The sequence below is a fragment of the Schistocerca serialis genome, chromosome 10, assembly GCF_023864345.2.
Source record: "Schistocerca serialis cubense isolate TAMUIC-IGC-003099 chromosome 10, iqSchSeri2.2, whole genome shotgun sequence".
NCBI classification, from domain to species: domain Eukaryota; kingdom Metazoa; phylum Arthropoda; class Insecta; order Orthoptera; family Acrididae; genus Schistocerca; species Schistocerca serialis.
In genome coordinates, this window is record NC_064647.1 from 129407761 (window position 1) to 129426072 (window position 18312).

The following is an 18312-nucleotide window of genomic DNA, read 5'->3' on the forward strand; positions in this document are numbered from 1 at the left end:
ATACCTTTGTAAAAAAACAAGGCAATCATGCTGATTGATGTCCCCCTGACGAATAAAGAACATCTGCTTCAAACATTTTGTAATTTGCATCTGGACAAACAGTTATTTAGGGTGGTCATGATAAATGGGACACCCTGTATATGCAGACTGAAACGGTGAATGAAAACTTGTACCAAGGCTGAGAATCGAAACCGAGTCTCCTGCTCACTGGAATGATGTGCCAGCCACTACTCTACGCTGGTACAGTGGCTTTGCACAGCTGCATGGATTACTGTAGCATACCTTCCTCCTCAGTCCAAGTTTCCATTCACTTTTGAATACCAAGAGGTCTGAGATGAGAATGCGAATTCGATTGAGGAAGCGTGCTAGGGTAGTCCGTACAGCTGTACAAAGCTACTGTGTCAGGATGGCGTAGTGGTTAGCACGTCTTTCCAGTGAATAGCTGACTCGGGTTCGAATCCTGACCTCAGCATAAGTTTTTATTTGTCACTTCAGTCCACATATATGCATCATATAAATAAATTAACTAAATAGCTAAAAAATAAAATGCAGAAATGCGTAGTATGAAAAACATTCCTGACACTTAAACATTTGTCAACATCAACGATAAATTTCAATGTTGCGAAGTTGTTTCTGAATGTAATTGTCAGGAGCTGGTCCTTTGCTGGAGTTTGGATCATAAGTAGACCAGACAACATGAGAATAGATGCTTTTCAACTATGACCCTAAAGAAGAATTCTGAGGTTTACATGGGAGGACTGAAAAACTAATGAGGAGGAACTGGACCAAAATGGGGGGGGGGGGGGGGAAGAAAGAAATTTGTGATACAGTGTGACAAAAAGTATGGATTTGTTGATAAAACATGTTCTGAGGTAATAAGGAGTAGTGAATGTGGTAGTCGGGTAGAAGGCTGAAGCGTGGAAGGCAAAAATTGTAGAAGGAGGCTAAAGATTGAATGTCGCGAGCAGGTGCAGATGGACATTGGACGTTGTAATGCAGAGATGAAAATGTTTGCACAGGACAGGCTGGTTTGACGAGTTGTATCAAACCAGTATTCAGGTTAAAGACCACGACAAGGGCAGAGCCCAATGCGAATCGAGGAACAGGTCCAGTTGAGCCACATCATGCAGCAGAGGGACGACTGTCGGTCTGTATTCAGCCAGCCTGACTGCGGCTTTTACTGTCTTCAATGGTCATTTTGGAAAGATGGTAGGTTGGACGTCAATTTCCACCTCACAAAATGCGATACACGAACACTTAAAGTACCGTAACATAGAGAATAAAGTTCACACGCACAGATTCTGGCAGGTTTTGCAATTACTTTGTTAACAGGAGGACACTACGCACAAATTAAATAAAATAAATTTGCCAAGGCATGAAATGTAACAGCCCTCAGATGACAGCATAGCTCTAGGAAAGACTTATACTGTGCATCAAAATATCAGGTGGGGATGACTGGGAGACAACTAACACAAACGTGCTATAAAGACGAAATACGCAGTCTGTGCAGCTCACATTTCGACACTCTGACTTTGGTGTCGGTCAAAACATCCAGCGGCTCGTCTCTCCAGATCTTGTAAACTGGCCAAGAAGATGCTCACCTCACCGACGTCTCACGCCTTGCTTCTCTGTCCACAGCCTCAAGAGGACGACGAGACGCGAGCGCCGCCTGCTGATGCTGCTCGTAGTTCTCGGACTGACCGCTGCGGCGCTGCTCATCGCCCTCATCATCCTCGCCTGTCTCTGTGAGTATGAACAGACTCTGGAGACCGAGCTATGCAACATCACAGAAGGGGGAGCTACCCCCATAAAGGCCCAACAATTTGTCAAACTTCACATGTTTATCAAATTATTTGACAGTGTGATATTTTGTTTGACATGTTTGTCAAACATACACTGTGCTTGCGTACGACGAGACATGAGCACTGTCTGCTGATGCTGCTCGTAGTTCTCGGACTGACCACTGTGGCGCTGCTCATCGCCCTCATCATCCTCGCCTGTCTCTGTGAGTATGAACAGACTCTGGAGACCGAGCTATACAACATCACAGAAGGGGGAGCTACCCCCATAAAGGCCCAACAATTTGTCAAACTTCACATGTTTATCAAATTATTTGACAGTGTAATATTGTTGTGCTTGCGTACGACGAGACATGAGCGCCGCCTGCTGGTGCTGCTCGTAGTTCTCGGACTGACCACTGCGGCGCTGCTCATCGCCCTCATCATCCTCGCCTGTCTCTGTGAGTATGATTGGTTGGTTGTTTTGGGGAAGGAGACCAGACAGCGTGGTCATCGGTCTCATCGGATTAGGGAAGGATGGGGATGGAAGTCGGCCGTGCCCTTTGAGAGGAACCATCCCGGCATTTGCCTGGAGTGATTTAGGGAAATCACGGAAAACCTAAATCAGGATGGCCGGACGCGGGATCTGTGAGTATGAACAGACTCTGGAAACCGAGCTATACAAAATCACAGAAGGGGGAGCTACCCCCATGCAGGCCCAACAATTTGTCAAACTTCACATGTATATCAAATTATTTGACAGTGTGATATTTTGTTTGACGAGTTTGTCAAACATACACTGTGCTTGCGTACGACGAGACATGAGCGCTGTCTTCTGATGCTGCTCGTAGTTCTCGGACTGACCACTGTGGCGCTGCTCATCGCCCTCATCATCCTCGCCTGTCTCTGTGAGTATGAACACTGTCTCGAGACCGAGCTATACAACATCACAGAAAGGGGAGCTACCCCCATACAGGCCCAACAATTTGTCAAACTTCACATGTTTATCAAATTATTTGACAGTGTGATATTTTGTTTGACATGTTTGTCAAACATACACTGTGCTTGCGTACGACGAGACATGAGCACTGTCTGCTGATGCTGCTCGTAGTTCTCGGACTGACCACTACGGCGCTGCTCATCGCCCTCATCATCCTCGCCTGTCTCTGTGAGTATGAACAGACTCTGGAGACCGAGCTATACAACATCACAGAAGGGGGAGCTACCCCCATAAAGGCCCAACAATTTGTCAAACTTCACATGTTTATCAAATTATTTGACAGTGTAATATTGTTGTGCTTGCGTACGACGAGACATGAGCGCCGCCTGCTGGTGCTGCTCGTAGTTCTCGGACTGACCACTGCGGCGCTGCTCATCGCCCTCATCATCCTCGCCTGTCTCTGTGAGTATGATTGGTTGGTTGTTTTGGGGAAGGAGACCAGACAGCGTGGTCATCGGTCTCATCGGATTAGGGAAGGATGGGGATGGAAGTCGGCCGTGCCCTTTGAGAGGAACCATCCCGGCATTTGCCTGGAGTGATTTAGGGAAATCACGGAAAACCTAAATCAGGATGGCCGGACGCGGGATCTGTGAGTATGAACAGACTCTGGAAACCGAGCTATACAAAATCACAGAAGGGGGAGCTACCCCCATGCAGGCCCAACAATTTGTCAAACTTCACATGTATATCAAATTATTTGACAGTGTGATATTTTGTTTGACGTGTTTGTCAAACATACACTGTGCTTGCGTACGACGAGACATGAGCGCTGTCTTCTGATGCTGCTCGTAGTTCTCGGACTGACCACTGTGGCGCTGCTCATCGCCCTCATCATCCTCGCCTGTCTCTGTGAGTATGAACACTGTCTCGAGACCGAGCTATACAACATCACAGAAAGGGGAGCTACCCCCATACAGGCCCAACAATTTGTCAAACTTCACATGTTTATCAAATTATTTGACAGTGTGATATTTTGTTTGACATGTTTGTCAAACATACACTGTGCTTGCGTACGACGAGACATGAGCACTGTCTGCTGATGCTGCTCGTAGTTCTCGGACTGACCACTACGGCGCTGCTCATCGCCCTCATCATCCTCGCCTGTCTCTGTGAGTATGAACAGTCTCTGGAGACCGAGCTATACAACATCACAGAAGGGGGAGTTACCCCCATACAGGCCCAACAATTTGTCAAACTTCACATGTTTATCAAATTATTTGACAGTGTAATATTTTTGTGCTTGCGTACGACGAGACGCGAGCGCCGCCTGCTGGTGCTGCTCGTAGTTCTCGGACTGACCACTGCGGCGCTGCTCATCGCCCTCATCATCCTCGCCTTTCTCTGTGAGTATGAACAGACTCTGGAGACCGAGCTATACAACATCACAGAAGGGGGAGCTACCCCCATACAGGCCCAACAATTTGTCAAACTTCACATGTTTATCAAATTATTTGACAGTGTGATATTTTGTTTGATATGTTTGTCAAACATACACTGTGCTTGCGTACGACGAGACATGAGCGCTGTCTGCTAATGCTGCTCGTAGTTCTCGGACTGACCACTGTGGCGCTGCTCATCGCCCTCATCATCCTCGCCTGTCTCTGTGAGTATGAACACTGTCTCGAGACCGAGCTATACAACATCACAGAAAGGGGAGCTACCCCCATACAGGCCCAACAATTTGTCAAACTTCACATGTTTATCAAATTATTTGACAGTGTGATATTTTGTTTGACATGTTTGTCAAACATACACTGTGCTTGCGTACGACGAGACATGAGCACTGTCTGCTGATGCTGCTCGTAGTTCTCGGACTGACCACTACGGCGCTGCTCATCGCCCTCATCATCCTCGCCTGTCTCTGTGAGTATGAACAGTCTCTGGAGACCGAGCTATACAACATCACAGAAGGGGGAGTTACCCCCATACAGGCCCAACAATTTGTCAAACTTCACATGTTTATCAAATTATTTGACAGTGTAATATTTTTGTGCTTGCGTACGACGAGACATGAGCGCCGCCTGCTGGTGCTGCTCATAGTTCTCGGACTGACCACTGCGGCGCTGCTCATCGCCCTCATCATCCTCGCCTGTCTCTGTGAGTATGAACAGACTCTGGAAACCGAGCTATACAAAATCACAGAAGGGGGAGCTACCCCCATACAGGCCCAACAATTTGTCAAACTTCACATGTACATCAAATTATTTGACAGTGTGATATTTTGTTTGACGTGTTTGTCAAACATACACTGTGCTTGCGTACGACGAGACATGAGCGCTGTCTGCTGATGCTGCTCGTAGTTCTCGGACTGACCACTGCGGCGCTGCTCATCACCCTCATCATCCTCGCCTGTCTCTGTGAGTATGAAAAGACTCTGGAGACCGAGCTATACAACATCACAAAAGGGGAGCTACCCCCATACAGGCCCAACAATTTGTCAAACTTCACATGTTTATCAAATTATTTGACAGTGTAATATTTTTGTGCTTGCGTACGACGAGACATGAGCGCTGCCTGCTGGTGCTGCTCGTAGTTCTCGGACTGACCACTGCGGCGCTGCTCATCGCCCTCATCATCCTCGCCTGTCTCTGTGAGTATGAACAGACTCTGGAAACCGAGCTATACAAAATCACAGAAGGGGGAGCTACCCCCATACAGGCCCAACAATTTGTCAAACTTCACATGTATATCAAATTATTTGACAGTGTGATATTTTGTTTGACGTGTTTGCCAAACATACACTGTGCTTGCGTACGACGAGACATGAGCGCTGTCTACTGATACTGCTCATAGTTCTCGGACTGACCACTGCGGCGCTGCTCATCGCCCTCATCATCCTCGCCTGTCTCTGTGAGTATGAACAGACTCTCGAGACCGAGCTATACAACATCACAGAAAGGGGAGCTAACCCCATACAGATCCAACAATTTGTCGAACTTCACATGTTTAACAAATTATTTGACAGTGTGATATTTTGTTTGACGTGTTTGTCAAACATACACTGTGCTTGCGTACGACGGGACATGAGCGCTGTCTGCTGATGCTGCTCGTAGTTCTCGGACTGACCACTGCGGCGCTGCTCATCGCCCTCATCATCCTCGCCTGTCTCTGTGAATATGAATAGACTCTGGAGAACGAGCTATACAACATCACAGAAGGGGGAGCTACACCCATACAGGCCCAACAATTTGTCATACTTCACATGTATATCAAATTATTTGACAGTGTGATATCTTGTTTCACGTGTTTGTCAAACATACACTATGCTTGTGTACGACGAGACATGAGCGCTGTCTGCTGATGCTGCTCGTAGTTCTCGGACTGACCACTGTGGCACTGCTCATCGCCCTCATCATCCTCGCCTGTCTCTGTGAGTATGAACAGACTCTGGAGACCGAGCTATACAACATCACAGAAGGGGGAGCTACCCCCATACAGGCCCAACAATTTGTTTAACTTCACATGTTTATCAAATTATTTGACAGTATAATATTTTGTTTGACGTGTTTGTCAAACATACACTGTGCTTGAGGCGTACGACGAGACATGAGTGCTGTCTGCTGCTGCTGCTCGTGGTTCTCGGACTGACCACTGTGGCGCTGCTCACCGCCCTCTTCATCCTCGCCTGTCTCTGTGAGTATGAACAGACTCTGGAGACCGAGCTATGCAACATCACAGAAGGGGGAGCTACCTCGATACAGGCCCAACAATTTGTCAAACTTCACATGTTTATCATATTACTTGACGGTGTGATACTTTGTTGGACGTGTTTGTCAAACATACACTGTGCTAGAAGCATACGACGAGACGCGAGCGCCGCCTGCTGGTGCTGCTCGTAGTTCTCGGACTGACCACTGCGGCGCTGCTCATCGCCCTCATCATCGTCGCCTGTCTCTATGAGTATGAACAGACTCTGGAGACCGACCTATGCAACATCACAGAAGGTGGAGCTACCTCCATACAGGCCCAACAATTTGTCAAACTTCACATGTTTATCAAATTACTTGACGGTGTGACACTTTGTTTGACGTGTTTGTCAAACATACACTGTGCTAGAGGCATACGACGAGACGCGAGCGCCGCCTGCTGGTGCTGCTCGTAGTTCTCGTACTGACCACTGCGGCGCTGCTCATCTCCCTCATCATCCTCACCTGTCTCTGTGTGTATGAACAGACTCTGGAGACCGAGCTATGCAACATCACAGAAGGGGGAGCTACCCCCATACAGGCCCAACGATTTGTCAAACTTCACATGTTTATCAAATTATTTAACAGTGTATTATTTTGTTTGACGTGTTTGTCAAACATACACTGTGCTTGAGGCGTACGACGAGACGCGAGAGCCGCCTGCTGGTGCTGCTCGTAGTTCTCGGACTGACCACTGCGGCGCTGCTCATCGCCCTCATCATCCTCGCCTGTCTCTGTGAGTATGAACACTGTCTCGAGACCGAGCTATACAACATCACAGAAAGGGGAGCTACCCCCATACAGGCCCAACAATTTGTCAAACTTCACATGTTTATCAAATTATTTGACAGTGTGATATTTTGTTTGACATGTTTGTCAAACATACACTGTGCTTGCGTACGACGAGACATGAGCACTGTCTGCTGATGCTGCTCGTAGTTCTCGGACTGACCACTACGGCGCTGCTCATCGCCCTCATCATCCTCGCCTGTCTCTGTGAGTATGAACAGTCTCTGGAGACCGAGCTATACAACATCACAGAAGGGGGAGTTACCCCCATACAGGCCCAACAATTTGTCAAACTTCACATGTTTATCAAATTATTTGACAGTGTAATATTTTTGTGCTTGCGTACGACGAGACATGAGCGCCGCCTGCTGGTGCTGCTCATAGTTCTCGGACTGACCACTGCGGCGCTGCTCATCGCCCTCATCATCCTCGCCTGTCTCTGTGAGTATGAACAGACTCTGGAAACCGAGCTATACAAAATCACAGAAGGGGGAGCTACCCCCATACAGGCCCAACAATTTGTCAAACTTCACATGTACATCAAATTATTTGACAGTGTGATATTTTGTTTGACGTGTTTGTCAAACATACACTGTGCTTGCGTACGACGAGACATGAGCGCTGTCTGCTGATGCTGCTCGTAGTTCTCGGACTGACCACTGCGGCGCTGCTCATCACCCTCATCATCCTCGCCTGTCTCTGTGAGTATGAAAAGACTCTGGAGACCGAGCTATACAACATCACAAAAGGGGAGCTACCCCCATACAGGCCCAACAATTTGTCAAACTTCACATGTTTATCAAATTATTTGACAGTGTAATATTTTTGTGCTTGCGTACGACGAGACATGAGCGCTGCCTGCTGGTGCTGCTCGTAGTTCTCGGACTGACCACTGCGGCGCTGCTCATCGCCCTCATCATCCTCGCCTGTCTCTGTGAGTATGAACAGACTCTGGAAACCGAGCTATACAAAATCACAGAAGGGGGAGCTACCCCCATACAGGCCCAACAATTTGTCAAACTTCACATGTATATCAAATTATTTGACAGTGTGATATTTTGTTTGACGTGTTTGCCAAACATACACTGTGCTTGCGTACGACGAGACATGAGCGCTGTCTACTGATACTGCTCATAGTTCTCGGACTGACCACTGCGGCGCTGCTCATCGCCCTCATCATCCTCGCCTGTCTCTGTGAGTATGAACAGACTCTCGAGACCGAGCTATACAACATCACAGAAAGGGGAGCTAACCCCATACAGATCCAACAATTTGTCGAACTTCACATGTTTAACAAATTATTTGACAGTGTGATATTTTGTTTGACGTGTTTGTCAAACATACACTGTGCTTGCGTACGACGGGACATGAGCGCTGTCTGCTGATGCTGCTCGTAGTTCTCGGACTGACCACTGCGGCGCTGCTCATCGCCCTCATCATCCTCGCCTGTCTCTGTGAATATGAATAGACTCTGGAGAACGAGCTATACAACATCACAGAAGGGGGAGCTACCCCCATACAGGCCCAACAATTTGTCATACTTCACATGTATATCAAATTATTTGACAGTGTGATATCTTGTTTCACGTGTTTGTCAAACATACACTATGCTTGTGTACGACGAGACATGAGCGCTGTCTGCTGATGCTGCTCGTAGTTCTCGGACTGACCACTGTGGCACTGCTCATCGCCCTCATCATCCTCGCCTGTCTCTGTGAGTATGAACAGACTCTGGAGACCGAGCTATACAACATCACAGAAGGGGGAGCTACCCCCATACAGGCCCAACAATTTGTTTAACTTCACATGTTTATCAAATTATTTGACAGTATAATATTTTGTTTGACGTGTTTGTCAAACATACACTGTGCTTGAGGCGTACGACGAGACATGAGTGCTGTCTGCTGCTGCTGCTCGTGGTTCTCGGACTGACCACTGTGGCGCTGCTCACCGCCCTCTTCATCCTCGCCTGTCTCTGTGAGTATGAACAGACTCTGGAGACCGAGCTATGCAACATCACAGAAGGGGGAGCTACCTCGATACAGGCCCAACAATTTGTCAAACTTCACATGTTTATCATATTACTTGACGGTGTGATACTTTGTTGGACGTGTTTGTCAAACATACACTGTGCTAGAAGCATACGACGAGACGCGAGCGCCGCCTGCTGGTGCTGCTCGTAGTTCTCGGACTGACCACTGCGGCGCTGCTCATCGCCCTCATCATCGTCGCCTGTCTCTATGAGTATGAACAGACTCTGGAGACCGACCTATGCAACATCACAGAAGGTGGAGCTACCTCCATACAGGCCCAACAATTTGTCAAACTTCACATGTTTATCAAATTACTTGACGGTGTGACACTTTGTTTGACGTGTTTGTCAAACATACACTGTGCTAGAGGCATACGACGAGACGCGAGCGCCGCCTGCTGGTGCTGCTCGTAGTTCTCGTACTGACCACTGTGGCGCTGCTCATCTCCCTCATCATCCTCACCTGTCTCTGTGTGTATGAACAGACTCTGGAGACCGAGCTATGCAACATCACAGAAGGGGGAGCTACCCCCATACAGGCCCAACGATTTGTCAAACTTCACATGTTTATCAAATTATTTAACAGTGTATTATTTTGTTTGACGTGTTTGTCAAACATACACTGTGCTTGAGGCGTACGACGAGACGCGAGAGCCGCCTGCTGGTGCTGCTCGTAGTTCTCGGACTGACCACTGCGGCGCTGCTCATCGCCCTCATTATCCTCGCCTGTCTCTGTGAGTATGAACAGACTCTGGAGACCGAGCTATGCAACATCACAGAAGGGGAGCTACCCCCATACAGGCCCAACAATATGTCAAACTTCACATGTTTATCAAATTATTTGACGGTGTGATACTTTGTTTGACGTGTTTGTCAAACATACACTGTGCTAGAAGCATACGACGAGACGCGAGCGCCGCCTGCTGGTGCTGCTCGTAGTTCTCGGACTGACCACTGCGGCGCTGCTCATCGCCCTCATCATCCTCGCCTGGCTCTGTGAGTATGAACAGACTCTGGAGACCGAGCTATGCAACATCACAGAAGGGGGAGCTACCCCCATACAGTCCCAACAATTTGTCAAACTTCACATGTTTATCAAATTATTTGACGGTGTGATACTTTGTTTGACGTGTTTGTGAAACATACACTGTGCTAGAAGCATACGACGAGACGCGAGCGCCGCCTGCTGATGCTGCTCGTAGTTCTCGGACTGACCACTGCGGCGCTGTTCATCGCCCTCCTCATCGCAACATCACAGAAGGGGGAGCTACCCCATACAGGTCCAACAATTTGTCAAACTTCACATGTTTATCAAATTATTTGACAGTGTGATACTTTGTTTGAGATGTTTGTCAAACATACACTGTGCTTGAAGCGTTTGAGAGGAATTTTGTTTCATGGCCGATGTGACATTGGGTTCTGACAGTGTACACTGGGGCTTCTGAAAGAATACAGATTTCGAGATGACAGACTGAACGAATGTTGGGAAAAAAAAGATTTTTCTTTGATGTTGATCCCTTTCTGTCGTTAGTTTCCACAATAGTGTGAACTAAAATCGAAGCATTGTAAGGACAAAAGAAGCAGATTGCAGGCTATTACCAAAATGATACAGGTGTCCCATCTTTCGCATCGAAATGCTACACAGGAAGACATAAAGAAAAAAATCAATAATCTCCATGTGACATACATACAGACAATAATTAAATATTGCTTCACATGTTTTTCATAACACTGTCATACAGTGTTCGAAATCTGTTTCACTTGACAGATATCTCAAACTGGTAGAGAATCACTGTGAAACTGGAATAAATTTTCGCATAGCTGCCTTCTTTTTCAAGGTGAGTGGGAAGTAACTCCAACAAGTTATTAAAAACTTGACTGTGCATTGATATAATCGTCAGGTTCTAAGTCCTCTTGCACATTTTCATGGGTACATTTATCTCTGAGTTTCAACCATTCCTTGGACAAGCATCTCGTTTTCCTTTTCTTCTTTGTACACAGCGCTAAAGTCAATGAGAGAAGAAATTGGTCTGCATCGTTGCCAGTCCCACTGGTATCAAAATACACTCCTGGAAATTGAAATAAGAACACCGTGAATTCATTGTCCCAGGAAGGGGAAACTTTATTGACTCATTCCTGGGGTCAGATACATCACATGTCCACACTGACAGAACCACAGGCACATAGACACAGGCAACAGAGCATGCACAATGTCGGCACTAGTACAGTGTATATCCACCTTTCGCAGCAATTCAGGCTGCTATTCTCCCATGGAGACGATCGTAGAGATGCTGGATGTAGTCCTGTGGAACCCCTTGCCATGCCATTTCCACCTGGCGCCTCAGTGGGACCAGCGTTCGTGCTGGACGTGCAGACCGCGTGAGACGACGCTTCGTCCAGTCCCAAACATGCTCAATGGGGGACAGATCCGGAGATCTTGCTGGCCAGGGTAGTTGACTTACACCTTCTAGAGCACGTTGGGTGGCACGGGATACATGCGGAAGTGCATTGTCCTGTTGGAACAGCAAGTTCCCTTGCCGGTCTAGGAATGGTAGAACGATGGATTCGATGACGGTTTGGATGTACCGTGCATTATTCAGTGTCCCCTCGACGATCACCAGTGGTGTACGGCCAGTGTAGGAGATCGCTCCCCACACCATGATGCCGGGTGTTGGCCCTGTGTGCCTCGGCCGTATGCAGTCCTGATTGTGGCGCTCACCTGCACGGCGCCAAACACGCATACGACCATCATTGGCACCAAGGCAGAAGCGACTCTCATCGCTGAAGACGACACGTCTCCATTCGTCCCTCCATTCACGCCTGTCACGACACCACTGGAGGCGGGCTGCACGATGTTGGGGCGTGAGCGGAAGACGGCCTAACGGTGTGCGGGACCATAGCCCAGCTTCATGGAGACGGTTGCGAATGATCCTCGCCGATACCCCAGGAGCAACAGTGTCCCTAATTTGCTGGGAAGTGGCGGTGCGGTCCCCTACGGCACTGCGTAGGATCCTACGGCCTTGGCGTGCATCCGTGCGTCGCTGCGGTCCAGTCCCAGGTCGACGGGCACGTGCACCTTCCGCCGACCACTGACGACAACATCGATGTACTGTGGAGACCTCACGCCCCACGTGTTGAGCAATTCGGCGGTACGTCCACCCGGCCTCCCGCATGCCCACTATACGCCCTCGCTCAAAGTCCGTCAACTGCACATACGGTTCACGTCCACGCTGTCGCGGCATGCTACCAGTGTTAAAGACTGCGATGGAGCTCCGTATGCCATGGCAAACTGGCTGACACTGACGGCGGCGGTGCACAAATGCTGCGCAGCTAGCGCCATTCGACGGCCAACACCGCGGTTCCAGGTGTGTCCGCTGTGCCGTGCGTGTGATCATTGCTTGTACAGCCCTCTCGCAGTGTCCGGAGCAAGTATGGTGGGTCTGACACACCGGTGTCAATGTGTTCTTTTTTCCATTTCCAGGAGTGTACTTTGCGACACCGTACTGCCCGCACAGTCTAGGTTGACACCTGGCACAGTTGCTGATGGGAGCGACAGTAAATGGCAAGTGGCGTTACATACGGTCGCTGTCATCAGCCAGTGCAGGCAGTACACATAGCGTGACAGCTGCTTCAAAACTGAGGTTAAGTGGCTGGCTCTGAGCACTATGGGACTTAACATCTATGGTCATCAGTCCCCTAGAACTTAGAACTACTTAAACCTAACTAACCTAAGGACATCACACAACACCCAGCCATCACGAGGCTGAGAAAATCCCTGACCCCGCCGGGAATCGAACCCGGGAACCCGGGCGTGGGAAGCGAGAACGCTACCGCATGACCACGAGATACGGGCCGAGGTTAAGTCTGATAAACTTGAGTGATAAGTCCATTCACTTCTACTTCTGGGAACTTGTTTGACACACCCGTGCTGGGAGCTTATTTGACAGACCCGTGGATAGCAAAAAGTAAATTTGACATACAAGTTCGTTTACAGTGACCTTCAGGGAAGTGACTACCATTTCTATGAAGTTAGTCGCTAAGTATTAATTACCACCTCGAAAAAATCAGGCCGTGACAATGAAAGTTTGTGATTATTTCAGTACTTCTCTACTGTCTACAAACCTCTATGCGACAGAGATAACTTGGTTACAGAAGGCCACAGTTTGGCTATTAGGAAACATTCCACCTCACAAACCTTACCGTTGTGATTCTGGAAATTCTTGTCACAAAACAGTTGCTTCATCTGAGGAAATAGGAAAAAGCTAGAGTGTTGTCGTGGCGAAAAGACACCCCTTGGGCAGCTTCTCTCGACGTTTCATCTTGAGAGCCTTCCCATTACTTGGTCAGGAGCTCTCAGTTATATGCTCCTGTAACGGTTTGTACCTTAACAGCATAATACGTTAGCACCACGCCATGGCAGTCCAAAATAGCTCACAGTATTTCATATGTTGCAATGAAGTGACAGCAAAATTTTAAAAGTTATCGGAGAAGATATGTACATTGTTTTCAACAATGCATCACAAGAGAAATTTTGCGTATCACGTTATTAATTTCAGTCAGTAGTGACCATTTTCAGATCTGAGTACACAGATTGATCATATCTATGTGGCATATGTAGAAAAGATGCAGTGAGAACGATTGGCACAAATAACCATCGTCGTATACATGAAAAATTTAAGTGCTATATGCATAATTGATACAGAGGTGCTGACTATATGAAAAATTTATTAGCCTACGGTTTTATTTCAGACTTCAAGAAGAATATAATAATTCCAATCCCAAGGAAAGCAGATGTTGGCAGATGTGAAAATTACCGAACTATCAGTTTAACAAGTCACAGCTGCAAAATACTAATGTGAATTCTTTACAGACGAATGGAAAAACTGGTAGAAACCGACCTCGGCGAAGATCAGTTTGGATTCCGTAGAAATACTCGAACACGTGACGCAATACTGACCTCACAACTTATCTTAGAAGAAAGATTAAGGAAAGGCAAACCTACTTTCCGACATTTGTAGAATTTGACAATGTTGACTGGAATACTCTCTTTCAAATTCTGAAGGTGGCAGGGGTAAAATACAGGGAGCGACAGGCTATTTACAATTTGTACAGAAACCAGATGGCAGTTATAAGGGTCGAGGGGCACGAAAGAGAAGCAGTGGTTTGGAAGGGAGTGAGACAGGGTTGTAGCCTCTCCCCGATGTTATTCAACCTGTATATTGAGAAAGCAGTAAAGGAAACAAATGAAAAATTCGGAGTAGGTATGAGAATCCATGGAGAAGAAATAAAAACTTTAAGGTTCGCCGATGACATTGTAATTCTGTCAGAGACAGCAAAGGACTTGGAAGAGCAGTTGAATGGAGTGGACAGTGACTTGAAAGGAAGATATAAGATGAACATCAACAAAAGCAAAACGAGGATAATGGAATGTAGTCGAGTTAACTCGGGTGATGCTGAGGGAATTAGATTAGGAAATGAGACACTTAAAGTAGTAAACGAGTTTTGCTATTTGGGAAGATAAATAACTGATGATGGTCGAAGTAGAGAGGATATAAAGTGTAGACTGGCAATCGCAAGGAAAGCGTTTCTGAGGAAGAGAAATTTGTTAACATCGAGTATAGATTTACGTGTCAGGAAGTCGTTTCTGAAAGTATTTGTATGGAGTGTAGCCATGTATGGAAGTGAAACATGGACGATAAATAGTTTAGACAAGAAGAGAATAGAAGCTTTCGAAATGTGGTGCTACAGAAGAATGCTGAAGATTAGATACTAATGAGGAGGTATTGAACAGAATTGGGGAGAAGAGGAGTTTGTGGCACAACTTGACAAGAAGGGACCGGTTGGTAGGACATGTTCTAAGGCATCTAGGGATCACCAATTTAGTATTGGAGGGCAGCATGGAGGGTAATAATCGTAGAGGGAGACCAAGAGATGAACACACTGAGCAGATTCAGAAGGATGTAGGTTGTCGTACGTACTGGGAGATGAAGAAGCTTGCACAGGATAGAGTAGCATGGAGAGCTGCATCAAACCAGTCTCAGGACTGAAGACCGCAACAACAACAAGAACAACAACAACGGTTTTATTGAGTGACATTAATAACCTGATATACAGGGTGTTCACGAAGTCGCTGTGCTGTTACAACATATATCGGAAACGATGTCCACCGATGGCTATACAAGTCTAAACTCGCTTAATTTTATTGGAAAACACTTTCTGCAGATCTGATTGTGATATGCTTCTCACGTACGCTGTTATTTCAATTTTTAAGTCACAGAGCATATGTGACCGACTTCGACACACTACAGATTTTGCTGCACCCGGAAGGGAAACGTGTGGTGGAGTAATGCCCTGCGGACGCGGGTGCCATAGTTTTTTGAGATGACACAACGAAAAAAACTCTTCCAGAAGTCGTGCAGTCTTGTCAGCTGTGAGCACAGTAGCGGCGTCCTGTTGAAACCATGAGTAGTTGATTTCATCTTCTTTTAGTTGGCCAGTGAAATCGTTGGTCATTATACAATGACGTCTACTGTTCACGGTATCTTCAGAAAAATAACGATCTTCTACCGGGCCTTCTAGATATTGCTCCCCTTCTGAGTATTGCTACCCACACACCAGTTTCCATGGCGTTTCAAGGATAGTTCGACAGTTCTCCATTGGCCATAATAGAGTGTTCTGTGTGTTAATATGACCATAGAAGTCGAACCAGGTCGACTGGATACAAGGTGATGTCAGGGGCATCACTGGCATTCCTTTCAATAATAGATGTAAACTAATTACATTGGCATTAAATGAAACAACAAGTTTACTATTACCAGTCACTGTTTATTTATCTCCACGACGCGTTTCAAACGTTTAAACCTCCATCATCAGGTGGATTGATTCTCTTTTTTTTTTTTTTTTTTTTTTTTTTTTTTTTTTTTTTTTTTTTTTTTTTGAGGGACTTATGGCACTGTGTCCAGTGGTCACAGGTTCCTGTCACAGTCGTAAGACATCACATGTATACTATCATATTTGTTTGCAAATTATGACGTCTGGCATATCGAACGTATCATAACCTAAATCTAAATACCTGTAGTAACGTTTACACCTTGAATAAAGTGCATGCACGCCGTAATTTGTAACTAATTTACTTTTTTTCATATAGTTCAATAACTGCCATCCTACACATATAGATTCTAACTGCCGCATGGGTAACAGTCGTCCGAAGAACGCAAAAGCGATTCCAGTTCTGGTGGTGAGGTCTGTATCTACAGATAAGGCTCCACAGATGTGGAAATCTTTTTTAATGCCTCCTGTTGCCCTATAATTTCAGTACGTAGATACATTTCCACTTTTATGCCAATCCTGTTTGTCTTGTAATCGTCTCCTTTTGGCGCTACAGAGCTACCCATTCGATCCAGCTAGATAGTCGTTAGCTGTAAACTCTGTGGTGTTTCTGCAAAAATTATGATATACAATGTTTTGTGTTGGCAGAAGAGCCAACACCGTGTTACGAGTGGAGGCCGAAATGCACGCGTTTTAGCTCACGCAGGCTGGCGTGAGGAGGGAACTATACTGACGTGAGGTCTGGAACATGACAAGGAATGAGAATTCAGAAAGCGGACGTAATTAGTTTGATACTTAACTTTAATCCATTAATGATGAACGTCGCTCTTGACGGTACATAATTCACAATATTATCTGTTCAGAATACATTCTTGAAGATAGTTCTTATAGTAACTGAATAGGGTGCCTTGTTAGGTCGTAGCAAATGACGTAGCTGAAGGCTATGCTAAACTGTCGTCTCTGCAAATGAGAGTGTATGTAGACAGTGAACCATCGCTAGCAAAGTCGGCTGTACAACTGGGGCGAGTGCTAGGGAGTCTCTCTAGACTAGACCTGCCGTGTGGCGGCGCTCGGTCTGCAATCACTGATAGTGGCGACAGGCGGGTCCGATGTATGCTAACGGACCGCGGCCAATTTAAAGGCTACCACCTGGCAAGTGTGGTGTCTGGCGGTGACACCACAGAATGCATTCTGGCAAAAGTAACAATAGCACTTCTAGGCAAGAGATGTTCGTTAACTCGGAGATAAATTTAATGGTTAGAAAGTATCTTCAGAAGATGGAGAGTAGTCTTGCACGGAAGTAAAACGTGGTCGATGAACAGAGACGACAAGCTGAGAATAGAAACATTTGAAGTGACATGCTGTAAAACTACGCTGAACATTAGATGGGTAGATCCGATAAGAAATGAGAAGAAACTGAATCTTACTGGGAGACAAAAGACATTTATGGTACAGCTTGACTAAAAGAAGGTATAGATTAATAGGACGTATTATGAGGCGTCAAGGAATATTTATGGTAATGGAGGGAAGTGGTTCGGGGAGGGAGGTGGTTAAAATGGTAGAGGAAGACCACGGCATTAATACAGTAACCAGGTTCAAATGGATTCAAATGGCTGTATGTTGTATTACTTAAGATAAAGAGACACGAACACAAGTGTGGAGAACTGCATCAAATCAGTATTAGGACTGAAGGCCATAGTCACATTATTTGATACGTAGGTTTCTGTACCTCTGGATTGCGTAATTTCATCGAGATATTTCCATCCGAGCTCGGAAAATGGGATTTTGGATTAAGGCTCTTCCGCGACGGAAAAGTCTTCTGTAGCCTGAAGAACTGTTCGAACCAATGTTTTGTTAGTGATCTTCTTTTTGGGCTAAGAGGCTCCCTCTTGATGTTTCCAGTTGCTCTCAGTCCGTCAGCTGACTATCCCAAGGCCAGATTTATGTGGTCGTCCCGCATTAATTGTATGAAGATAGGTCCTCTTTGACAATCTATGGTTGTTACTGATTGCTGAGACTGGCCAATGATGACAGATATCATGTTTAAAGCATTACGTTTATATATGTCGGGGCTATGCTGCCACGTTTGGCTATGACACTCCACGTCTTCAAGTTCTATGTGAACTCTTTGGTATCAAACTGTGTTTGTGAATAACCATAACAGACTTAAGAACGTTATCACATTTGAGACGAACTTAC

The 18312-nt window shown here is 46.3% G+C and overlaps 2 protein-coding genes across 2 annotated transcripts in view; one reads left to right on the forward strand and one right to left on the reverse strand.

The window, feature by feature from the left end:
- Positions 1-1597: 1597 nt before the first annotated feature.
- Positions 1598-9479, reverse strand: LOC126424604 (sarcoplasmic reticulum histidine-rich calcium-binding protein-like). The gene is made up of 17 exons (XM_050087343.1): positions 9450-9479; positions 9136-9259; positions 8613-8705; positions 8093-8185; positions 7860-7952; positions 7600-7692; positions 7366-7458; positions 7106-7198; positions 6825-6935; positions 6580-6666; positions 6317-6409; positions 5794-5886; positions 5274-5366; positions 5041-5133; positions 4781-4873; positions 4027-4119; positions 1598-1743 (listed from the first exon to the last, which is right to left on the reverse strand). Exons 1-17 carry the CDS (start codon positions 9477-9479, stop codon positions 1598-1600), a joined length of 1614 nt encoding a protein of 537 aa, XP_049943300.1.
- Positions 9480-9499: 20 nt separating this feature from the next.
- Positions 9500-18312, forward strand: part of LOC126424605 (endothelin-converting enzyme homolog) — a 324277-nt gene continuing 315464 nt past the window's right edge. The window contains exons 1-3 of the mRNA XM_050087344.1: positions 9500-9541; positions 9654-9824; positions 10179-10281. Coding sequence (XP_049943301.1) covers positions 9500-9541; positions 9654-9824; positions 10179-10281 — 316 coding nt within the window. The remainder of the gene's footprint in view (positions 9542-9653; positions 9825-10178; positions 10282-18312) is intronic.

What these genes read in the sequence shown, in the direction of transcription:
- LOC126424604 (XM_050087343.1), bottom strand. Translation starts at nt 9,479, where the DNA reads ATGATGAGGGCGATGAGCAGCGCCGCAGTG. An exon ending in GGCAGCGCTCATGTCTCGTC is followed by an intron (nt 5,134 to 5,273) that starts GTACGCAAGCAC and finishes TCATACTCACAG; the next exon opens with AGACAGGCGAGGATGATGAG. An exon ending in GACAGCGCTCATGTCTCGTC is followed by an intron (nt 4,874 to 5,040) that starts GTACGCAAGCAC and finishes TCATACTCACAG; the next exon opens with AGACAGGCGAGGATGATGAG.